Consider the following 26,990-nt stretch of genomic DNA (forward strand, 5'->3'; position numbering starts at 1 on the left):
CTGATATACCTTCATCAATATCATTGATAAATACACAAAACAACAGTGGACCCAACACCGAACCCTGTGGGACTCCACTAATAACATTAGTCCACGAAGAGCAGCACCCATTGATTACCACCCTCTGTCTTCTCCCACTTAACCAGGGTGCCTCCGTAGCCAGGTGGGAAGGAGCAGCAGTGCGTAACACACGCTTCTTGATTAGACCGGGGTTCGAGCCCGTCACCACCAAATACGGAGGATGCGGAAAGGTCATGGAATGATCACCGCATATTCCCGGAGCAATATGGCCTTAGTTGCTAATGCTCCTAAAAACCAACCAACAACAACAACCACTTAACCATCCTTTTATCCATTGTAGCAACTTACCCTTAATACCATTCTGCTCCAATTTGTACAGTAGTCTTCCATGCGCAACAGTGTCAAAAGCTTTCCTGAAATCCAAGTATATGATATCAAAATTATTTTTTGCATCCAGTTCCTTTGTGACCACATCATAATAACCAATCAAATTTGTCAGACAAGACTTTCCCTTAACAAACCCATGCTGTGTTTGAATTATTGCTGCAGTCTTGTCTAGATGATCTTGCAATGCATCTTTAACCAGCGACTCCATTATTTTACCCGGAACAGAAGTTAAACTAACTGGTCTGTAATTACTCATGTCACCCTTCGATCCACCTTTGTGAATTGGGGACACATTTGCATATCTCCAGTCCGTGGGAACCTCCCCTGAGTCCAAGGATGCTCTCATAATTATGGCTAAGGGTTTGCTTAGTTGCTTTGCCGCCTCCTTTAAAATAACTGGATAGATCCCATCCACCCCAGGTGCCTTTCTTGTGTTTAACTTCAACAATTTCTCCTCCACTTTGCTCTCAGTTATTACAAAATCATTAAGCACACTGCTACAATTTGATAACCTTCTTCCATTTTCAAATTGTAATAATTCCTCACGTGTGAATGTAGATGCAAAATACTCATTCAGTTTGTTTGCTATCTGAGCAGGATCATCAACAGTCGAACCATTGATGTCAAGTGGACCAATCATATTCATCCCCTTCCTTTTAGAGTTTATATAAGTAAAGAAATCCTTGCTGTTTTTCTTAACATCTTTTGCCAAAGATTTCTCGTAATCCGCCTTCGCTTGCCGAACCTCCTTTGTGACCTGATTACAGACTAGCTTATATCTGCCACAGGCTTCTGCGTCACCTGATAATTTATATGCATCCCATGCATTTTTCTTCTCTGTCACGAGTCTCATTAGTTCATTTGATAACCATTTAGGCCTAAACCTTGAACGATATTTCTTAATCGGTATATAAAGTCTAGTAGCTTCCACGATTAATTCTTTGAATGCTTCCCACTTAGAATTTACTGTTTGTAACATCGTCAGTTGATCCCACTGTACAGAACTTAAAAACTGTCTGAGACCACTGTACTCCCCTTTACGGAAGCAAAAACCCTTTCCTTTATCCCTGACGGTAGTTACCTCTTTGAGTAAATCCCACTTCAGCACACTGTGATCACTGCCACCTAGTGGTTCCTTTATCTGCAAATTCTTAATACACGAATGATCACTGCTGATAACCAGATCAAGAGTGTTACTTTCTCTGGTTGCCTCTCGAACATGCTGCTGCAGAAAACAATCATCCAATAAATCCACAAAAGTCTGACTAGTGTGTGAGTGACCAACCCACAAGTTCCAGTCAATATCTGGGAAGTTAAAATCCCCCATTATAAGACATTCTGATTTACTGGCCCACTCTATTTCTCTGTACAATTGTTCATTGTACTCATTCAAGTCATTAGGCCTATAACACACTCCTACTCTTATTTTTCCTTTCGCAGTGCTTATCTCACACCAAACTGACTCAACAGAGCACTGTTCATCTATATTAACTGGGTGCACTTCCTTTGATTTTATGTTTTTCTTAATTAACAGCATAACACCCCCTCCCTTTCTGTCCTGTCTATCCTTTCTGTACACATTGTACTCCCCAAATTCCAGTTCTGCATTCCTTATATCTTTGTGACACCACGTCTCTGCTATCCCAACAATACCCGCCTTTGATGTCTTGACCAACACTTCAAATTCATCAAATTTATTTACTATACTTCTAGCATTGGTATACATGCAAGCATACATGCTCCTATGCCTATTCCTTGTTACCCTAACACATCCCATATACCCAACTATTCCATGATGACTGCCATCCGTCCCTGAAACCCCCAACACCCCTCGCTCCAGGTCGCTTCTTATTCTAATAGAAGTTGTGAAAGAATCACCCTCACCTCTGCCTGCGGTTACTGTTAAACTATTAGTCTTTGTATCCCCCCAAACTAGCAGTTTTCCGACCCACCTAACACTGCCTCGATAGCATCAGCAAATATTCTTGCACCCTTTCTATTTAAGTGTATCCCATCCCTGTAGAAGCAATCTCTCCTGTTAACAAGTACAGTCCAGGCTGAAAAAAATTCTACCCCTTGAGCCTTGCACAATCTTTCCAGGGCCGAATTGATCGACAAGGCTCTCATCATGTACTCCCTCCTATCGTGTCTGGGCAGAATTGCAGACACTTTCAAATTCAACCCTATTTCACGGCTTTTGTGTGACATAGTGTTAATTATCTTGTGCCACCAGGGACCTCCTCCAACTCTGCAATATTATTGAAGTAACAAATAAAGGAAATGATTACTTTATTAAACATACTGCAACAAAGAAATGGAGTACAGGGTAAGCAGTAAAAGTAATAAGCAGCCAAAATGATAAAATATATTTTTTTCTTGAGGTCTCAGAACTAACTGTTTAAGACTTTGTAAAACTCCCAAATTCAAAATTTTGGTGCATTTGGCACCATGATTTTCTAAACATTTTCCTGGTGAGGATGCCTGAATCAACTCTTTCTGAGGAGGACTTCCTCAGCTTTACAGAAATTTATATTTATAAAAAACAAAAAAAAACAAAAAAAACCTTGATATGCATCATAAAAGCCTTCCAAAGGTGGTCATTACCATTTTTGCTACTGAGTCTTTGGCTGAAACTGAACTCAAACAATGTCCTTAATATAAACAAAGTGGCAAATATGCTATACACTATAAAATAAGCTTTTCCACAATATGAAAAATTGTGCTGCTAGTCAGTGGCATGAATTATATATATACCAATAACAGTAAACAAGTCGGTGATTACTAATATAAAGAGACAATAAAATGCATTGAGCAGTGTGTGCTAAATGTCAGAATTTTTTTTAATCTAATAGTTTTTAGGAACCATCTAAAACTGGCTTTGAATGGTGTAAGTTGATAATCAAATTGGTTTTAAATTTAAAGCAAAGAAAAAATTTCAATTCCTAGATTTCTGTAAACAATAAATAATAAATAGGTAACGTCTTGGTACTTATTTTAGACATTAATAATGTAATAATATAAAACTTGCCTCATTTGCTGAAGATATTTATACAGTGTCACAAATACTGTATGACCACACTTTTACTTGGATGTGACAGAGAATCCATAGTTGCTTTCAAGAAAGTTGATATTATTAAGAAATATCTTCTTATATAATGGTAGCTTTCTGATTATTTCAAAAAATAGTGCATTGCCTATATAACAGTACTTAAATTGGCGAGTCTGGGTGCGAGATTAGCCTGTGCGGACGTAGCTCCTTGAAGCTCTTGGAACAGAGAAGTTTTTCCTGATTTATTAGCTTAAATTGTCATATTAACTTATTTTCTAGAGTAGCTTTATATTCCTAGTTACGATACTTAGTTTAAAGTTTAACTTAGACAGAGATTTTGTAGGTATTACTTAGTATCGGTAACGGTATCAAATCCACGTGTTACAAATTGAACGAGAGGTCTTTTTTTTTTTTTAACCAAATTTAGTCGATTTATTAACCAATTGTTATATCAAATTATCTTCTATAAGTAGATTATAGACCTAGTCAGGATCCTTAGTTTATTCTAAATTGAGATAGCGAGATTTGGAAGCTAATCAATACTTACGAGTCCGTAGAAGTACCGTTCGAGAATTCCCGCCATTTTTACACGATAGCACAAGCTTAGTGTAGTATAGTGCATAATATAATATTGTCAATTAATCAGTAAATCTATTAATCTTGATAAACTTTATTGTCAATTAAATTGTATTTTTAACTCTATTATATATAACGACTTAATCGTAACAAATAATTAATACATAACTATAGTGGTACACGTGATACGGAAGTTGTATAAAGGGAACTCGTAGAAAACACTAGATACCGAAAAAAAAATATAACATAACTGTTTTGGGATATAACTTAAGGATTTAATTTTTGTTTTGAAATTTTATTGAATTAAATCGGAATCATGACTCTGACCAGAGCAGCAAAGCAAAAAGGCTCAAGCTAATGGGAGTGCTGTGGTTCAGGGGAGAACTGAGAGGGGCAGTTGCCCTCTGAATCACAGTCTTTTAAAATGCACTGTTTGCTTGATGTTTGCGGAGCAGTCGGGTACGGGACATGATACTGCCAAGGGGGATGTCTTTGTGTGTGCACGATGTAAGGAGTGCAAGGAAATCAGGCGACAACTCAGCGTTGTTATGGGCCTTTATGAGAGCTTGAAGGACAGGGTAGATGCCCTCGAAGGAAATAAATTGAGGGGCCCATCAAGCTCTCAGCTGCCCACATCAACGCCAGAGCTTGCACTTGGTCATCAGGCAACACAGAGGCAGCCCCCTAGGCAGAATGCGCTGGTCCCACAGGAACTAGTAGTTGTTGGTGACTCTATTGTCAGGGAAACGGGGAACATGCTTTGTAAAAAGGATAGGTGGAATAGGACCAGGGTATGTCTGCCAGGGGCAAAGGTTGATGACGTTGTAGAGCGGATATCATCTTTTAAGGGCACAAAAGGTGATATAGTTGTACACGTTGGCACTAATGATATTAAGAGTAGGAGACCGGCGGAATTACTTAGCAAGTACAGGTCACTGTTGAAAAAAAGCCGTGAATTAGGGTTGAATTTGAAAGTGTCTGCAATTCTGGCCAGACACGATAGGAGGGAGTATATGATGAGAGCCTTGTCGATCAATTTGGCCCTGGAGGGATTGTGCAAGGCTCAAGGGGTAGAATTTTTTTCAGCCTGGACTTGTTAACAGGAGAGATTGCTTCTACAGGGATGGGATACACTTAAATAGAAAGGGTGCAAGAATTTTTGCTGATGCTGTCGAGGCAGTGTTAGGTGGGTCGGAAAACTGTTAGTTGGGGGGGATACAAGGACTAATACATTAACAGTAGCCACTGGCAGAGGTGGAAGTGATTCTTGCACTGCTTCTATTGAAATGAGCAGAAGCCTAAAAAACAAGATGCAGGATATTTCAGAGACTGCTGGGAGTCATTGCGGTACAAGTAAACACATGGGTTGTGTTAGGGTAGCTAAGAATAAAAACAGGTGCATGTATACCTGTGTGTACACCAATACTAGGAGTTTGGTAAATAAATTTGATGAATTTGAGGTATTGCTCAAAACATCAAAGGCAGATATTGTTGGGATATCAGAGACGTGGTGTCACACAGATATAAGTAATGCGGAACTGGAATTTGGGGAATACAATGTGTATAGAAAGGATAGACAGGACAGGAGGGGAGGAGGGGTTATGCTATTAGTTAAGAAACACATAAAGTCCAAGGAAGTGAAGCCAGTCGACATCGATGGACAGGGCAGTGTCGAGTCAGTTTGGTGTGACATAAGCATAGGGAAATCAAAATTGAGAGTAGGAGTGTGCTATAGGCCTAATGACACTGATGAGTATAATAAGATATTGTACAGGGAAATAGAGTGGGCCAGTAAATCAGAGAGTCTTATAATGGGGGATTTTAATTTCCCAGATATTGATTGGAATTTGTGGGTTGGTCACTCGCACACTAGCAAGGCTTTTGTGGATTTATTGGATGATTGTTTTCTACATCAGCATGTTCGTGAGGCAACAAGAGGGAGCAATACTCTTGATCTGATTATCAGTAGTGATTCTTCATGTATTAAGAATCTGCAGATAAATGAACCACTAGGTGGCAGTGATGACAGTGTGTTGATGTGGGATTTACTCAAGGAGGTAACTACCATCAGAGGTAAAGGGAAGGGTTTTTGTTTTCGTAAAGGCGACTATGATGCTCTGAGACAGTATTTAAATTCTATACAGTGGGACCAACTGATGATGTTACCAACAGCAAACTCAAAATGGGAAGCATTCAAGGAACTAATTTTGGAGGCTACCAGGCTTTACATACCAACTAAGAAATATTGTTCAAGGTTTAGGCCTAAATGGTTGTCAGATGAACTAATGAGACATGTGGCAGAGAAGAAAAATGCATGGGATACATACAAATTAATGGGTGACATGGAAGCCTATGATAGATATAAGTTGGTCAGTAACCAAGTCACAAAGGAGATTAGGCAGGCAAAGGCAGACTACGAAAAATCCTTGGCAAAGGATGCAAAGAAAAACAGAAAAGAGTTCTTTACATATTTAAACTCAAGAAGGAAAGGGATGAATCAGATTGGTCAACAGTTGAGGATCCTGCTCAGGTGGCTAACAATGTAAACGAGTATTTTGCATCTACATTCACGCATGAGGAGTTATTCAGGAAGGAGAATGATGTAGGTAAAGTAAACATTGGCAGTGAGCTGGATGATTTTGTAATAACTGAGAGGAAAGTGGAGGAGAGATTGTTGAGGATAAACATAAAAAAGGCACCTGGGGTGGATGGGATCTATCCAGTTATATTAAAGGAGGCAGCAAAGGAAGTAAGCAAACCCCTAGCCATAATTATGAGAGCTTCTTTGGACTCAGGGGAGGTACCCATAGACTGGAGATGTGCAAATGTAACCCCAATTGACAAAGGAGGATCAAAGGCTGACACAAGTAATTATAGACCTGTTAGTTTAACTTCTGTTCCAGGTAAATTAATGGAGGCACTGGTTAAAGAAGCACTGCAGGATCATCTAGACAAGAATTCAGTTATAGCTCAGACGCAGCATGGTTTTGTTAAGGGCAGGTCTTGCCTGACCAATTTGATTGGATACTATGATGTAGTCACAAAAGAACTGGATGCAGGGAATAACTTTGATATTATATATTTGGATCTTAGAAAGGCTTTTGATACTGTTGCACATGGAAGACTGCTGCACAAATTGGAGCAGTGTGGCATTGGAGGCAAATTGCTGCTATGGATAAGGGGATGGTTGAGTGGCAGAAGACAGAGAGTGGTAATCAATGGACACTGCTCAACGTGGACTAATGTTATTAGTGGAGTTCCTCAGGGTTCAGTGTTGGGTCCGTTGTTGTTTTCGGTGTTTATGAATGATATTGATGATGGGATATCAAGTTTAATGTCCAAGTTTGCAGATGATACAAAGGTTGGCAGAGTTGTTAAGGACACTACTGACGCTATGCTGCTGCAACAGGATCTGGAAAGGTTGAACAGATGGGCTGAGAGGTGGCAAATGAAGTTTAACATTGACAAATGTAAAGTACTACATATGGGAAACAGTAACCCCAGAGCAACGTATCAACTCTGCGGTACTACACTGACAGTGGTGGAGAATGAAAAGGACCTGGGGGTAATTGTGCAGGCAGATATGAAGTTCTCTGAGCAGTGCAGACGAGCTGCAAGAGTAGCTCATGGTGTCTTGTCAATGATATACAGGAATTTTTCTAGCAGGGATAAGGAGGTGATTATTCCCTTGTATAAGGCAATGGTTAGGCCACATCTTGAGTACTGTATACAGGTCTGGAGGCCTCATTTCAAGAATGATGTAGAGCTGCTGGAACGGGTACAGAGAAGGGCAACAAGATTAGTGAATGGAACAAAGGGTTGCTCTTACGATGGAAGGCTTAAGTTTTGCAAATTACAGAGTCTGGAGACAAGGCACCGGCGAGGTGATCTGATAGAGGTGTATAAGGCTTTGAATGGTTTGAGCATGCTCAATGCCAATGGGATTCTTCATCTTGCTCAGAATAATCACCTCAGAGGGCATAAATTCAAATTGAGGAAGGACGGATGTCGGATAGATGTGCGGAAATTTGCCTTTGGCCAGCGGGTGGTTGGTTGGTGGAACCGACTTCCATCACTTATTGTTGAAGTTGATAGCCTAAACAAATTTAAAGCTCAACTGGACAGGTATTTCGAACGAACGGAGGGGTGAAATGGGAGTGGTGTGTGTTTTTTTTTTTGGCTGATGCTGAATAAGCTTGCTTTCTTGCATCATATGCCTCTACTAATGCTAATGCTAATGCTAAATTCCGGAATAATGTTCCACAATTTTGACAATTCTACTGCTTGGTTTGGGTGCTTCTCACATTAAATATATTTTGTATATAAATAAATAAATAAATAAATAATTTTTTTAACAAAATAGAAATGCATTTTCATTCTCATTAATATTCATTTCCTATACTATGACTGACAAACAATATAACAAGAATATACGAAGTGAGAAAATTATTTATTTATTTATTTTTTTGCTAAGTTGTTTATGATATAAAGAAAGAGTAAAAGTTACTCTTTTAAAAAGTAAGGCAATAAGGAAATACAAACATTTAAAAAAACAGTACAAATAACAGTTAAAGAATAGTTGCTTTATATCTTACTCTAGATTTCTGTGGTAAAGCAGGAGTCACTGTTGATTTCAACTTTTTGTTCTTGATGAGTATGCGAAATTTTAGTTGGTTTGGAGAAGGAAGCTGGGGGTCATCAACAAAGTCAGAGTCAAAGAGAAATCTAGTTACCAACTTTTCTCCAAATACAGCCTGAAAGTACCAATTAATGCAAAAGTTTTCTTAAATGTACTCTGAAGATGAGGAAAAGAGAAAACTGTATTCATATCAATGTACAAATGACAGCCAAGTTAATTTTAGGCCACAGTAATAGTACATTAATCAAAATTAAGGCATAAGTTTTATAATTTCCTTAATTCAAGAGAATGGAACTGGACTTTCTTTTTTTAAACAATAAAATTGGCATACTATCAGATTTCGTTTTATTTTTTATTCTGGGGTTTCATTATTTTCTTATATCTAAAAGGAATGATAAGACAGAAACTGATATTCTAAAGTTAATATACAGTGATAAATTCCAGTCTACCCACTTTACAGGTTACACTTATAGAAATATATACCACCCATAAATACACAGTTTACTGTTCTATTATTTGTTTCATGAATGAATAAATTCAGTTGGGTGTTTCTTTAATAATAAGTTTCCAAAATTTCCAGTTCAGATGGAATTTTAAAAACTAACCCTTTCAACAAGATATAACGTAAGTATAAAAAATGCGTTTAGCTTACTGGTTAGCAATAACTTCGTATACTCAAAATGCTGATATGCATTGTGCCTTTGACTGTGCAAGCCATTATTTCTTTGCATTATTTAAAATTTCTTTGCATTATTTTAAAAAATCATGCAAAGAAAGTGGAATTTTACATCATTATAAATAATACACTTCTTGCACTGTTCTATTGGAATGAGCAGCAGCCTGGAAAGAAAGGTGCTTGGGATTTCAAGGACTGCTGGGAGTCATCATGGAAAAAGTAAATACATGGGTTGCTCTAAGCTACAAAGCACAGGAACAGGTGGAGGTATACTTGCATATATGCCAATGCTAGGACTATAGTAAATAAATTTGATGAATTTGAAGTGCTGGTCAAGACATCAAATGTGGATATTGTTGAGATATCAGAGGAGTGGTGTGACACAGATATAAGGAATGAAGAATTGTAATTTGGAAAGTACAATGTGTACAGAAAGGATAGACAGGATAGGAAGTGATATGCTGTCAATTAAGAAACACACAAAATCTAAGGAAGTGCATCCAGTTGACACAGGTGGACAGTGCAATACTGAGTCAGTTTGGTATGACATAAGTATTGGGAGCAAAATCAAGAGTAGGAGTGTATTATAGGCTAAGTGACTCTGATGAATACACAAACAATTGTACAGAGAAATAGAGTGGGCCAGTAAATCAGAATGTCTTATAATAGTGTACTGATATAGGATTCATTCAAAGATGTAACTAACATCAGGGGTAAAGCAAAGGGGTAGTTGCTTCTGACTGCATTGGTCTCAGACAGTTATTAAATTATTATTATTTTTATTATTACTAGCCATATGGCAAGGAAGCCCAAGGCTTATGCTGCACCAGCCAAAAATAAAATTTGAGTACCCTGTGAGAGAGAGAGAGAGAGAGAGAGAGAGAGAGAGAGAGAGAGAGAGAGAGAGAGAGAGAGAGAGAGGGACCCTGGGTGTGCCAAGCCCATACTCACCAGATGTGAGCCCCTGGTGTTAATTTCTATACAGTGGAATCAACTGACGATGTTACCAACAGCAAATTCTAAATGAGAAGCATTCAAGGAATTAATCTTGGAAGCCACTAGACATTTCATGCCAACTAAGAAATCCTGTTCAACGTTTAGCCTTAACTGGATGTCACATGAACTGTTGAGACTCGTGGCAGAGAATAAAAAAAGCATGGGATGCATATAAATTATCAGGCGACACAGAAGCATATGGCAGATATAGCTAGCCTGTAATCAGTCACAAAGGAGGTTAGGCAAGCAAAAGCAGATTACGAGGAATCTTTGGCAAAGGATGCAAAGATAAACAGCACAGACTTCTTTACTTATGTAAAGAATAGAAGGAAGAGGATGAATCAGATTGAAACACTTGATATTGGTGGTTCAACTGTTGATAATCCTGTTCAGGTAGCTTATAAACTGAATGAGTTTATATTCATATCAATATTCATGGGGAATTCTGTAAGGAAATGGAGGCCAGAAGCTTATCAAACTAACAGGGAGTTAAATTACTTTGTAATAACTGAGAGAAAAGTGGAGGAGAAACTGTTCAGTTAAACAAGAAAGGAACCTGGGGTAGATGGGACTTATCCAGTTATATTAAAGGAGGCAAAAAAGGAAGTAAGCAAACCCTTAGTCATAATTATGACAGCATTCCTGGACTCAGGAGAGATCCTCATGGACAGAAGATGTCTAAATGTATCTCCAATTCACAAAGGGGATCAACAGGTAAAGGTCAATGTTGAAAAAAGCCATAAGTTAGGGTTGAATTTGAAAGTGATTGCAATTCTGCCGAGACATGATAGGATGGAGTATATGATGAGAGCCTTGTTGATCAATTCGGCCCTGGAGAGATTGTGCAAGGCTCAAGGGGTAGAATTTTTCTCAGCTTGGTCTGTGCTTGTTAACAGGAGAGATTGCTTCTACAGGGATGGGATACACTCAAACAGAAAGGGTGCAAGAATATTTGCTGATGCTATCGAGGCAGAGTTAGGTGGGTCGGAAAACTGCTAGCTTGGGAGGATACACGGACTAATAGATTAACAGTAGCCGCTGGCAGAGGTGAACGTGATAAGTTAGGACTCTAATGCATTAAGGGATTATGCCTCAAGCTGAGTTGATGAGTTGCCATGACATCTCACTACTTCGAATAAGTAACGCTTCACCCGAAGAAGAAGAAGAAGAAGACTAACTTATATCATACACCATCAGGCATCTCTCATATTGTGGAAATATACTTCACAACTGTTTTGTCATCATTACATCACTTGGGTACCTACCCACCTACTGAAGAAGGGCCAAATAGCCCTAAAACGGTGTCGTCTGGGTGGTGGTGGTATCCACTGAGAATAAGTAACAACAGTCTTCTCCTTCGGGTTAAGCGTTACTTATTCGAAGTAGTGCAATGTCATGGCAACTCGTCGTGAAGGTATTCATAATATGACATGTAACTTAAACGATGCTGCTATTGCAAATTTGCTAATCTATAATTGGCTTTGTATAAATGATGCAAGTGCACTAATATATACATAGTCTAACTCTTTTGCAGCTTGAGGCATAATCCCTTAATGCATTAGAAGGATGTAGAGCTGCTGGAATGAGTGCAGAGAAGGGCAACAAGATTAGTGAATGGAACGGAGGGTTGCTCTTACGAAGAAAGGCTTAAGTTTTTCAAATTACAGTGTCTGGAGACTAGGCATCTGATCTGATTGAGGTGTATAAAGCCTTGAATGGGTTGAGCATGCTCAATGCTGATGGGATTCTTCCTCCTGCTCAGAATAATTGCCTGAGAGGGCATAAATTCAAATTGAGGAAAGACAGTTGTAGGGTAGATGTGTGGAAGTTTGCCTTTAGCCAGCAGGTGTGTGATTGCTGGAACAAACCTCCATCTGTAGTAGAAGTTGAAAGCTTAATTAGATTCAAATTGAGAACTAGACAAACATTTGAAGTGAGTGGATGGGTGAAATGAGACTGGTGTGTGTGTATTTTTTTGTCTGATTCTATATAAACTTGCTTTCTTGCATCATGTGCCTTTGCTAATGCTGATGCTAACAAAGACACTAACAATTACAGACTTGTTATTTTAACTTCTGTTTCAGGCAAAATAATGGAGTCACGGGTTAAAGAAGCATTGCTGGATCATTTACAAAAGACTGCAGTTATAATTCAGAACAATATGGGTTTGTTATGGTCTTGGCTGACCAATTTGATTGGATATTATGATGTGATCACAATAGAACTGGATGCAAAAAATAATAATTTTGATATCATATACTTCGATTTGAGTAAAGTTTTTGATAGTGTTGCCCATGGAAGACTACTGTACAATTTGGGGCACTATGGATTTAAGGGCAAGTTGCTGCTATGGATACAGAGATGGTTGAGTGGGAGAAGACAGAGTGGTAATCAATGGATACCGCTCTTTATGGACTAATGTTATTGGTGGTGTCCCCAAGGGTTTGGTGTTGGGCCCATTGTTTTTTTCTATATGTATCAATGATACTGATGAAGATATAACAGGCTTAATGTTAAAATTTGCAGATGATACAAAGGTTGGTAGAGTTGTATAAGGCCTTGAATGGGTTGAGCACGCTGAATTCTGATGGGATCCTTCCACTTGTTCACATTACGAACCTAAGGGGGCATAAATTCAAATTAAGAAAAGACAGATGTAGATTAGATGTGCGGAAATTTGCCTTTAGCCAGCGGGTGGTTAATTGCTGGAACAAACTTCCATCTGTTGTTGTGGAAGTTAATAGGTTGAATAAATTTAAGGAGGAGGAACTGGACAGGCATTTGGAGGGTGTGATTTTTTTTTTTTGGCTGATGCTGCATAAGCTCATACACTTGCTTTCTTGCATCAAATGCCACTGCTACTACTACTACTACTACTACTACTACTACTACAGTACGTTTCTGCAACAGGATCTAGTAAAGCTGGGCAGGTGGGTTAAGAGGTGGCAACTAAAGTTTAACATTGACAAATCCAAAGTACAGCAGATGTGTAGTAGTAATCCCAAACTAACATACCAACTGTGCACTACACTCAGGGTACTGGAGAATGAAAAAGACCTCGTGGTAATTGTGCAGTCAGATATGAAGTTTTCTGAACAGTGCAGATAGGCTGCCAGAGCAGCTCATTGGGTCTTCTCAATGATATACAGGAATTTTGCTAGCAGGGATAGTGTTGTGATTATCCCTCTGTATAAGGTCCATGGTCAGGCAACTCCTTGAGTACTGCATACAGATCTGGAGGCCTTATTTTAGAAAGGATGTAAAGCTGCTGGAACAAGTACAGAGAAGGCAGAGTTTGGTGAGGGAAGCAAAGCATTGCTCTTACCAAGAAAGGTGTAAGTTCTGCAAATTGCAGCATCTGGAAACTAGGCACCTGCAAGTGATCTGATTGAGGTGTATGATGAAGCCTTGAATGGTTTGAGCAAGCTCAATACTGATGGGACTCTTCCTCTTGCTCAGATTTCACATGTGAGGTTGCATAAATTCAAACTGAAGAAAGACATTGTAAAATATATGTGTGGAAATTTGCCTTTAATCAGCAAATTTGCCTTTAATCAGCAGGTGGTTGATTGCTGAAACAAACTTACATCTCACTGGAAGTTGATAGCTTAAATATATTCAAGGAAGAACTAGACAAAGTTTTGGAGCTAATGGATGGGTGAAATGGGAATTTTATTTTATTTTATTTTTGGCTGATGCTGTATAATTATAACTTTTCAAAATAAAAAAGGGGGGGTTGACTAGCAAAGCACTCTTCCATTACTATATTTACAAAATTCTAATTAAGTAACTGTGCAATGTGAGAGAGGGCGCTCATTCCTTAGTTACGGTGCACTCTTCATGATATGTTTCTTGTGTAGTGAAATGTTTTGCAAAGTACCAATTGTAGCAGTGTCTGAAGCAGCAGGTTTTACTAGTTTTCAAGAAAGAATCACAACAGAAGTTTGTATTATACTGGGGAAATCTGGTAGGAAAACATATTGATGATTCAAAACAAGTTGAACAACAAGAAGAAAACAAGATGATTCAACAGTTACTTATGATCTGGATTTACTGAATAATTACGACATAGCTTATTTGGATTTTAATAAGGCATTTGACTTGATCCATCCTGAGAGGTTGCTGTGTAAGCCTGAACAGGTTGGGAGTACTGGTAATATTCAAAGATGGATTGCTGAGTGGCTGCAGTGCAGAAGGCAGAGGGTTGTGAATAATGGATATTCTTCAGATTGGTGAAACGTCGGTGGGGTCACTAAAGGGTCGGATCTTGGACCACTAATGTTTCTCATTGTCATAAATGACATCAACACAGGGATACAAGGCGTGATTTCAAGCTTTGTGGATGATGTAAAGAATCGCAGAGTGGGTAATGATCAGTCCCAAGCAATACTCCTTCAGAATGACTTGAACAGACTTCAAAGATGGTCAGAGCAGTGGCAGCTATGTTTTAATGCTACTAAATGCAAGGTCTTACACTTGAGGAATACCAATAAACAAATAAATTATACACTTGGTTGGGGGGGGGGTTGAATTTAAAATAGTGGAGGAGGAGGAAATGGATCTGGGAGTTACAATATAGACAGATATGAAGTTTTCTGAACATTGTAAACAGGCAGCCAGGAAAGCCCATGGTGTCCTATCAATGATTTATCGAACATTATCCTGTAGATATATGGAGGTCATAATCCCACTGTATAAAACAAATGTAAGACTGTATTCAAGTATGGAGGCCTCATTGCAAAAAAGACATTGAGATTCTTGAAAGGGTCCAAAGACAGGCAACTCAAATGGTCAGATCGGCAGAAGGGCAATTGTATGAGGAAAGACTCCAATTATGTGGGCTATAGAGCTTGGCAACCAGACACCTCAGAAGTGACCTGATTGAGGTTTATAAGTATTTGAGAGGGATCAGTAAAATGAATGAAGGCATTTTCACTGTTCTAAACAATTCCAGAATTGTTTAGAACAGATTCTAGGGTTCATAAATTCAAACTACTGGGCTTGAGGTTTAGATTAGAGATTGCAGAAAGTTTTCTTTTCACCAGCAAGTCATTTTCACCAGCTGGAACAAGTTGCCCTCACAGGTAGTTGAGGCTGACAGTTTGGATAAATTCAAATGTCTACTGAATACTTATCTATATGAGGAAGGAAGCATATAATTTGTGTTTTCTTATCTACTTAGTTTTTCCAGTGCAGCAAAAGCTTGTAGCTTACCTGCACTATATGGCGATTACTATTACTATTATTATTTCACAAAGGATTCAATTATGCTAGTATATCAGTATTCCTGTAAAAAAAAAATTCAGAAAATTAATACTATAAAATAAAGCCAGAGTTTTTAAAACATTCATTTTTATCAGTATAACCTGAATTCAACAACAATAAAAAACATGCTATACGTAAATGATATTACCATATATATTACATATTACCTGAAAAATATGTGCCATTTTTGCCTGTTGTTGTAGGGAACAGTGATTCTCTAAAGAAAGGATTACTGGATATGGTGATGTTGCAAAAGCATTTCTATTTATGGCTTCAACAACATTCTGAAAGAATGGTAGAAAAACTTAAATTTAGAATATAATTAAGCTGAAAATGTAATTTAAAGCATTTAGTTCATGTGTTGAAGTAAAGTACAATAAAGAACAACTTCTTATTTTAATCATTAACCATTAAATAAATATATATACAGGGTGTATCGTAAATAGTGGTCCAGAGTAAAGGAGTCGGTACACTGTGTTCTTAGGTATCACGTACAGGAATTTCAGTTACTTTTAGTCAAGATTCGCAAAGATTAAATTTTTTGCGAAACGACCTCCCTGAGTTATTGAGAGATGTCGACCAAGAAATACGAGACACAATGTGGCTGCAGAATGATGGCTGTCCCGCTCACTTCGCTGTTATTGTATGAGAACATTTAAATCAAACTTTTCCACAAAGATGGATTGGGCGGTTAGGCCCAATTTTATGGCTACCACGTTCTCCGGATCTCAACCCCCTAGATTTTTTCTACTGGGGGTGTCTGAAAGAAAAGGTCTACAAAGAGGAAATCACTTCTGTCGAACAATTGCGTCAAAGGATTCAAACAGCGGCTGAAGAAATTAATGCAAACGGATTTGCTCGCAGACTCAAACGATCTTTTATTCGGCGATGCAGAGCATGCATCACCGCTAATGGTGGCCATTTTGAGCATTTCGTTTAGTTGAAATAAATAGTTAATTTGAAAAGAATGTTTTATTTCAAAAAACCCAATCAAAGAACTTAAAATAAAAAAGTTTGAATCCAAAATATCTTAGGCAATTAAGCTGCTTTTTGTTTTAAATGCCAATAACTTTTTTTTCTGAACTGTTAGCAATTAATGTTGTACCATTTTAGAATCTTGATTTAATAATGATTTTTTTAAATTAATGGGCACTGACAGTGTAGTACATTTTTTTTAGACAATATGCACCTAAAGTCACATGACTTTTTGGAGATGAGTATCGAAATAGGAAAAAAATGAATTTCTTTAAAAACCTTTGACTTTAAATTAGTCGAATGTATTTGTTTACGATAGTGCACCTATTCAGGAGTAATAATAAAAAAACAGAATTAAAAAATATTGATATTTGTTGAAATTATAGGCAAATTAGTGATGCAAGACACAGAAATTTAAAAAAAAAATGAAATTTATTTTTTTCCGAGAATCTTGACTAAAAGTAACTGAAATTCCTGTACGTCATACCTAAGAACACAGTGTACCGACTCCTTTACTCTGGACCACTATTTACGATACACCCTGTATACAGATAGAAGAAATATTTCAGTTTAACATATTGAAAAATGAAAGAAATTATTCAAAGGCACAAGAAAAGAAAAAAAAAGTAAATGATTTTGGCTGGTCAGCTGGTTTGATTTTTTTATAGAAAATGGGCAGCTTGGGCCATAATGTGCCAAGTTAACACATTATAGAATAAACTATTAAAATGTGCCAACTTGCATGTTATTATCTAAATGATAAGAAACTCCAGTAGAAATAAATCTAATGAGATACATTTATATAATACAAATACAAATTTAATCACAAATAAGATATTATTATTATTAGCCATATGGTGCAAGGAAGCCTGAGGCTTATGCTTCACCAGCCAAAAAAAAAATTTCTGTGTTACCCTGAGAGAAAGAGAGAGAGAAGTAGAAGGGAATCACCAAGAAAAAGAAGAACGACAATATACAGCTCATTCTCCCTTCTTGTGAATAAAAACATTATTTTAAAAGATATTTCTTGGCTAAATGCCTAAAGGTATAAAGGATTTATTATTATTTCTATGTGAAACCATGTCTCTGATATCCCAACAACATCAGCCTTTAATGTCTTTACCAGCACCTCAAATTCATCAAATTTATTTACTATACTCCTAGCATTGGTGTACATGCAAGTATACATGCACCTGTTCTTACTCTTAGTTACCCTAACACAACTCATGTATTTACTTATTCCATGATGACTTCCAGCAGTCCTTGAAATCCAGTACCTAGCTTTCCAGGCTGCTGCTCAAACCAATAGAAGCAGTGCAAGAATCCCTTTCATCTCTGCTTGTGGCCACTGTTAGTCTGTGAATCCCCCCTCCAAGCTAGCAGTTTTTCAACCCGCCTAACACTGCCTTGATAGAATCAACAAATATTCTTGTTGAAGTGTATCCCATCCCTGTAGAAACCATCTCTCCTGTTAACAAGCACAGACCATGCTGGGAAAAATTCTACCCCATGAGCCTTGCACAATCTCTCCAGGGCCAAACTGATTGACAAGGCTCTCATAATATACTCTCTCCTATAAGTGTCTGGGCAGAACTGCATACACCTTCAAATTTAACCCTAACACAACTTTTTTTCAACATTGACCTGTATTTGTTAAGCAAGTCTGCAGATCCCCTACTCTTAATGTCATTAGTGTCAACTTTTGGCCCAGGCAGACATACCCTGGTCCTATTCCACCTATCCTTTTTGCACAATATATTTCCTGTCTCCCTGACAACAGAGTCACCGACAATAACTAGTTACTGTGGGACCAGAGCATTCTGCCCTGTAGGTTGCTGCTGTGTTGACTGATGCACAAGAGTGAACTCTCTTGTTGAGTTGGGCAGCTAAGAGTTTGATGTGCCCCCACTTCAATTCCTTCGAGGGCATCTACCCTACTCTTGAAATTCTCATAGATGCTCATCAGAATGCTGAGTTGGCACTTAATTTCTTGACACTCTGTGCACCTAGCACACACAGACATCCTCTTTGGCTAGATGTCCTATTCCGGAAAGAGTTGCACACATTTCACAAGTTGCACATTTTTTTAGGCTGTGATGACTTGGAGAATCGCCCCCTCCAGTTGTCCCCGAGCCACAGCACTCCTGCTACTTTGTGCATGTTACTTTGCTGCTCTGAGATGTTGCATGATTTCTGTTTAAATTCAATGTAATTAATTAACAATGAAAATTAATAAGGTTAATAAATTTAATTGATTAATTTACTATACTATACTTGACTATACAATACTATACTAAGCTAATGCAGTAATATGTATTTCACTACATAGTTTTACATTATACCTTAGCTACTAAGTTCGAGATATACGCTATATCATAACGATCATAATGTTAAATGAGTTATATCCCCAACTAAATACAAAAGATATATGCCCAAAAAGTGATTAAAACCTTCAAAATACTTATTTATTACAATTAAAATTCTACTATTCTTCTGTGCTACTAGTTACACTACAATATTCCCGCCAAAACACCAATACGATAGCAGTATGAGTAGCGAGTTGTACTTACAAAATCACTAGCTAAATTTTAAAAAATGAGCTAATGAATGCTACTAAGCCTATTTAATCTATTTGTAAAACACAAATTAATATGTTAACTGATCAAAAATACAATAAAATTTCAAAGAAAACTTTTCTGTTTGCAGCAGCTCCAGAAGTCTACATCTTCAAACCTCATTGCAACTTTTCTTTGAATTTTTTGTAGAGAATTCTCATAATCTGCCTTAGCTTGCCTAACCCATTTTGTGACTTGATTGCACACCAGAAAATACCTACTGAATCTATTTTAGTATATCTTTGAATATCTATTTTAGTTTCTGTATCTCCTGATAATTTATAAGCATAGCATATCTTTTCACCTCTGTTGCTATTCTCATCAGGTTGTCATATATTCATTTAGGTCTAAGCCTTGAACAATATATTTTAGTTCGTAACTTCATTAGTCAGTCCCATTGATTAGATAGTAAAAGATGTCTGAGACCACTGCAGTCACCTTTACAAAAGCCTTCCCTTTGCCCTTGAGAATAGCTATATCTTGCTACTGTGTAAGCGACCAAGCCATAAATTCCAGTCGATACCCAGAAAGTTAAAATCCCCATTATAAGATATCCTGATTTAATGGCACACTATTTGTCTGTATAGTTGTTTACTATACTCATCACAGTCACTAAGTCTATATGCACATTTCTGCTCTTATTTTTGTTTTCCCAGTGATTAAGTCACACCAAACTGATCAACACTGCACTGCATGTGCCATCTCTATCGACTGGGTGCACTGCATTAGATCTATTGTGCTTCTTAATACATTTTCTTCTTACTCCTTTGTCCTTTCCTATACACATTGTACTCCCCATTAGTCAAATTGTATGATGCATATGTCTGAGTGTCACCATGTTTCCAATATCCCTCCAATGTACACATCTCATTACTTTACCAGTATCTCAAATTCATCAAATTTGCTTACTAAACTCCTGGCAATAGTGTACATGCAAGTATACAAGTACCTATTTTTCTTTTATTAACCTTGACACAGCCCATGTATTTTCCATGAGGATCTCTTGCAGGCCTCGTAATCCATGACACCTTTATTTCCAGGCAGCTGCATGTCTCAATAGAAGCAGTGCAAGAATTACTTACACCTCTCACACTCATTTACTTAATCATTTACACCTCTGCCTGCACGAGGCAAGAGCTGGATCCATGCTAAGAAAAATTCTATCCTGTGAGTCTTGCATAGCCTCTCCAGGGCCAAACTAACTGGCAAGGCTCTGGTAAATTAAATTGCATATTGTTAATAAAAAAATTTTAATGTTCAAATCCTTCTGCTGTTAACTGTTGTGACTCTAATTTAAAATTAAAGAAAGATCCTATCTATTTTGCTTCTAATAATAAGTACAAAAATAAAATATGAAACATATTTTGATTTACCTTAAATGGAATTTTTGTAGTCAGAGTATGACCATGATATATAACTGGCATCCCATCATCCCCATCCCAGCAATCAAGTTCTACACATCGACATCCTGTTAGCAGTACCTACAGAAAAAATAACATACAGTGTAAAAAAAGATTTAGAAGTGCAAAGATTCCTGTAACGATGAAGTACCACTGCAAAATTCATCTCTTTCTCTCTCTCTCTCTGCTACATGATAATCATAATTATATAATGTGATAATGCATTTCTGATTCTATATTGTTAAATTTTTGCTGAAAATAGGTAATATAATAAATTGATACAGTACCATATAGAAAGAAGGATTTTTTTATTGACCTATATTTTATTTAGCCTCCTGAAGAGAAGTTGGTGCTCCCTCAAATACCTAGGGAGATCCAACCTTTTTTGGCTAAGGTGCCAAAACAGATAAAATGCAGAAGGTCGCATGGGTTTCTAGGGGTTTCATGGCTGCCATGGGTTTCTAAGGCAAACAGGTAGTGGGTTGCAAGATAAGTTCCTTATCATTAATTATGCATGTTTTGAAACAGAATTTAAGTTTTGTTACCTAAGTTTGTATTGCATAGTATATTGAAAGTATATTTTAAAAAGTCAGTGTTAAACTATTTTGTGACATGCCAGTTTTAAACTTGGGGAACACATAACACTTGAAGGTTGCCTACATGGCCAAAGGCCACACAATATGAAGGAGTGGGCTTCATGTGACATGAAGATTTCACACCAATGACCTAATATAATCATATATTACTACAATGGGATACATTTTCATTTCTACTGCTGAAAATTTTGAAGGGGGGTTCAGATATTGTTATCCACTGTAATAATGCATTTTGGACTCTCTACTGTCAACACCTTAGCTGGCGTACTTGATTTATTCTATATACCAGTGGTTCTCAAACTGTGTGTCGCGACACCCTAGGGAGGTGCCATAATTTACTAGGGGGCATCGCAGATTATGTAATAGTTTATCTATATAATATCGGTGTAAATACACCATAGTTAACCCATATATTTGAGCTACGATTGTAGCGTAGAAGGCATCGTTTTAAATGTATCTCATAATGTGGTTGCCTTCACAACAAGATAGCTACTATTGAATTACTTCAAATAAATAACGCTTCTCTAGTAGAGAAGGCTACTGTTATTTATTTTCAGCGGTACCACCACCCAGACGATCGTTTCGAAGCTTTTTGGCTTCGTCATCAGTGAGCGGGTAGGTACCCAGGTAATACAACAAGCCATCTCAGTTGCGAAGTTATATCCACATTATGAGAGATGCCAGAAGGGTGTGGTGGTAATGTATTTGGAAAATTAAATGCACTAGGCATAATCCTTATGGGTTTTGATAATTAACTATATAATATCGGTGTAAATACACCATAGTTAACCCATATATTTGAGCTACGATTGTAGCGTAGAAGGCATCGTTTTAAATGTATCTCATAATGTGGTTGCCTTCACAACAAGATAGCTACTATTGAATTACTTCAAATAAATAACGCTTCTCTAGTAGAGAAGGCTACTGTTATTTATTTTCAGCGGTACCACCACCCAGACGATCGTTTCGAAGCTTTTTGGCTTCGTCATCAGTGAGCGGGTAGGTACCCAGGTAATACAACAAGCCATCTCAGTTGCGAAGTTATATCCACATTATGAGAGATGCCAGAAGGGTGTGGTGGTAATGTATTTGGAAAATTAAATGCACTAGGCATAATCCTTATGGGTTTTGATAATTAACTATATAATATCGGTGTAAATACACCATAGTTAACCCATATATTTGAGCTACGATTGTAGCGTAGAAGGCATCGTTTTAAATGTATCTCATAATGTGGTTGCCTTCACAACAAGATAGCTACTATTGAATTACTTCAAATAAATAACGCTTCTCTAGTAGAGAAGGCTACTGTTATTTATTTTCAGCGGTACCACCACCCAGACGATCGTTTCGAAGCTTTTTGGCTTCGTCATCAGTGAGCGGGTAGGTACCCAGGTAATACAACAAGCCATCTCAGTTGCGAAGTTATATCCACATTATGAGAGATGCCAGAAGGGTGTGGTGGTAATGTATTTGGAAAATTAAATGCACTAGGCATAATCCTTATGGGTTTTGATAATTAACTATATAATATCGGTGTAAATACACCATAGTTAACCCATATATTTGAGCTACGATTGTAGCGTAGAAATAAATAACGCTTCTCTACTAGAGAAGCGTTATTTATTTGAAGTAATTCAATAGTAGCTATCTTGTTGTGAAGGCAACCACATTATGAGATACATTTAAAACGATGCCTTCTACGCTACAATCGTAGCTCAAATATATGGGTTAACTATGGTGTATTTACACCGATATTATATAGTTAATTATCAAAACCCATAAGGATTATGCCTAGTGCATTTAATTTTCCAAATACATTACCACCACACCCTTCTGGCATCTCTCATAATGTGGATATAACTTCGCAACTGAGATGGCTTGTTGTATTACCTGGGTACCTACCCGCTCACTGATGACGAAGCCAAAAAGCTTCGAAACGATCGTCTGGGTGGTGGTACCGCTGAAAATAAATAACAGTAGCCTTCTCTACTAGAGAAGCGTTATTTATTTGAAGTAATTCAATAGTAGCTATCTTGTTGTGAAGGCAACCACATTATGAGATACATTTAAAACGATGCCTTCTACGCTACAATCGTAGCTCAAATATATGGGTTAACTATGGTGTATTTACACCGATATTATATAGTTAATTATCAAAACCCATAAGGATTATGCCTAGTGCATTTAATTTTCCAAATACATTACCACCACACCCTTCTGGCATCTCTCATAATGTGGATATAACTTCGCAACTGAGATGGCTTGTTGTATTACCTGGGTACCTACCCGCTCACTGATGACGAAGCCAAAAAGCTTCGAAACGATCGTCTGGGTGGTGGTACCGCTGAAAATAAATAACAGTAGCCTTCTCTACTAGAGAAGCGTTATTTATTTGAAGTAATTCAATAGTAGCTATCTTGTTGTGAAGGCAACCACATTATGAGATACATTTAAAACGATGCCTTCTACGCTACAATCGTAGCTCAAATATATGGGTTAACTATGGTGTATTTACACCGATATTATATAGTTAATTATCAAAACCCATAAGGATTATGCCTAGTGCATTTAATTTTCCAAAGTAATAGTTTATGTAAGATTTCCATGGCAAATATTAAAAATGTATTAAGCATGATTTTTTTTTTTACTATTAGATATCTACTACTATTTGATCTGTATTATTAATGTAAATAATTATAGAAAATATTTAGGGTATTTTTGAAGAACAGAATGCATCGTGTTCTCTGACCTTATTCTTCAGATCTGATTTATACAAGCGATTGGTTCAGGTATTTTAGCATGTTATTTGACCTTGCATGAGTCTGAATTATTGTATTAACAAATTAGAAATAAAAAAAATTACACAACTATAAATGTTTTACTTCAAAGCAGGAAAATTTTATAGGTCAAGGGAGGCATGGGCTCAGAAAGTTTGAAAACTGCTGCTATATACCAAAAACAGTAAAACTTCTAAATTTAAACTTTGGAATTACACTACTGTAAACTTTAGTATTCCTCCAATATAAGAATAAATTTGGATTATCTAATTTTTTCAGAATTTACCTCCCAACTGCTTACGTTGATTAGGATGAAATAAAATATGAAAGAGTTGTGAGTATAAAAAACTTATTAAATTGAAATCGCATAGAGAAAAGTGCACCTTTCTCTAATGTTCATCATAGAGGCTAGCTCAAATAAAATCAAACTAAAAATCAAACTGCTGAACCAAAAGTTCAAATGAACTTTTGAGTCATTGGTTGGATTGTGAATGTAAGGAGGAAGAAGGGATTGTTAATATATGAGTGTCTAATTCCTGTGGTGCAACTCAAACAAGTGTGTTGGAAATTTACATTATGCAAATTCCATATTAGTGAGAAGGCTGTAGAGAGTTTGGTGTTAAGGGCTGAAAGCTGTAAATTGTGTTTAAACCATTCTATTGCTAATTGGTAGCAGAGTTTTTCTCTAGCTGTCCTAAAGAAATGTAGTGTGTTTTGCCGTTTTTATTGCCTGATATTTTCCTGAAAATTTTTGGACAATTCATTATCATCTCTATAAAATACTACCAAAAAGGGCAGAATATTAAAATGTACACTAAAAACTCACCTTTCACTTTAAAAACTCAGTCAAACTTTCATTATTGGTGTTTCGATTCTCTCGTTTTCTTGAAGATGCTTCTACCATACAGTACCTCTTCAGTATCCAACAAATAACAATCCTGATTTTGACATTTCAACTCCCTTGGTACTTCATCTCCATGTGTTTAATGTCCTGTTTAAACCTCTCACCCTGTTCTTCGCTTACACTTCCAAATGTGGCAGTGTAAAAATGTACCGTGACAATCACGTTGCAGCCCAACTTCTTGAAGTTCGCCAACATATTTTCAGTTATAGTCTGGTAGTCCGGATCTTTATTGTTCTCTAAAAAATTCTCAACCACAGAAATGAAACTAATGCATACCTTAATTTCTCTTTTAAATTTCGTTCGCTCATTAGTATGCAAATTTAAAGTTTTCTCTAGCTGTTCTAAAGAAATGTAGTGCGTGTTTTGTTGTAAGCAAGTAAGCTAGTACACATCAAATCATTGTGTTGTAAGTAGGTAAGCCAGTATGCGTTGAATCCTTTGTCATTTTTTGTATCTGAGGAAACTTATAAATTTTCTTTGATATCGACATTTCAGACCAATCCTGAATACATTTGCAGAAACATGAAAAGGTGTGTACCTTCATTGCTGCAAGGTATGTTCAACACAACTGATCATAGTAGCATGGTGGCAGACTTGTCTTTCTGACTGTGACATTATTCTAAAGCCTTAAATTATTACTCACCTTAAAAAACAAATAAACTCGAAGTTGATAATGATAATGATAAAATGATGACTTCTGAATGCTTTAAACATAATGAATGGCAATGTGTGTATGAGCTCTCGTGAGCAATGTGGAAACATACAGTGAGCAAGCAGTGCAATGGAATCCTAATGATTAGTTATTTCTTTTAAGGTATGCAATTTTACAATTGGTAGCACAGTTTTATTATTATTATTTATTTATTTTATTTTTTTGGAACAAAGGCCACAATTGTATGAATGTGCAAATTGTTAATCAGAAAAAAATGCCTTATCAATTTAGACAACTGTTTGTTTAACAATTAGCATCTTCCTGTGGCTCTATCTATGAAATGAATGTTGAACTATTCTCGTTTGTACTACAAAACTGGCCTGTTCCATATTCAGCATTTTTAAATTTTAACAACTTTGTGCACACCTAGGAAGAAATAGTTTCAATTTTAAACCACTTCCAGCCCGATCGGTTAAGCCTCTTGTTCACAATGACTGTCGAAAGAAAATACCTTCCATATTAAATATACAGATTATAGTGAAATCAATCTGATGTTGGTGGAAAGTTTAGTTCAGTTTTGTTGTTATATTCAGATAAATGATGCAAATAAAAACAGAAGAGACTTCTTTACTTAGGTAAACTCTGGAAAGAAGAGATGAATCAAATTGTTCCACTTGATATTGATGGATTGACTGTTGATGATCCTGCTTAGGTTGCTAACAAACTGAATGAGTATTTTGCATCTAAATTCACACATGAAGAATTCTTTAGGGAAGGGAGATGCCAGAAGTTTATCAAACTCTAACAGGGAGCCAAATGATTTTGTAATAACTGAGAGGAAAGCAGAAGAGAAATTGTTGAAGTTAAACATAAGAAAGGCACCTGGAGTGGATGGGATCTATCCTGTTATATTAAGGGAGGCAGCAAAGGAAGTAAGCAAACACTTAGCCATAATTATGAGAGCATCCTTGAATTCAGGAGAGGTCCCTGTTGCCTAGTAATGTGCGAATGTATTCCCAATTCACAAAGGAGGATAAAAGGATGCACAAGTAATTAGAGATCTGTTAGCTTAGCTTAACTTCTGTCCCAGGCAAAATAACGGAGTCACTCGTAAAAGGAGTAATACAAAATCATGTAGACAAGGTTGCAATTACACTGCAGTCAGAGTATGGATTTGTTAAAGTGAAATCTTGTTTGACCAATTTGATCGGTTACTATGATGTGGTCACAAAGAAACTGGATTCAAAAAAATAATTTTGATATTATATACTTGGATTTCAGGGAAGTTTTTGATACTGTAGCACATAAAAGACTGCTGTACAAATTGAAGCAGTGTGGCATTAAGGGCAAGTTGCTGCTAAGGATAAAGGGATAGTTAAGCAGGAAAATACAGAGTGGTAATTAATGGACACTGCTCTTCTTCATGGACTAATGTTATTAGTGGAGTTCCCCATTAACT

At 37.0% G+C, this 26,990-nt stretch overlaps 1 protein-coding gene across 1 annotated transcript in view; it reads right to left on the minus strand.

The window, feature by feature from the left end:
* The window catches only part of LOC150078287 (uncharacterized), a 910,840-nt gene that overhangs the window by 310,723 nt on the left and 573,127 nt on the right, over nucleotides 1-26,990 (minus strand). The window contains 3 exon segments of the mRNA XM_090384522.1: nucleotides 8,629-8,787; nucleotides 15,777-15,893; nucleotides 20,573-20,680. Coding sequence (XP_090240648.1) covers nucleotides 8,629-8,787; nucleotides 15,777-15,893; nucleotides 20,573-20,680 — 384 coding nt within the window.

Source organism: Mastigoproctus giganteus, chromosome 11 (genome assembly GCF_048544385.1).
Source record: "Mastigoproctus giganteus isolate SK-2022 chromosome 11, ASM4854438v1, whole genome shotgun sequence".
Taxonomy (NCBI): Eukaryota; Metazoa; Arthropoda; class Arachnida; order Uropygi; family Thelyphonidae; genus Mastigoproctus; species Mastigoproctus giganteus.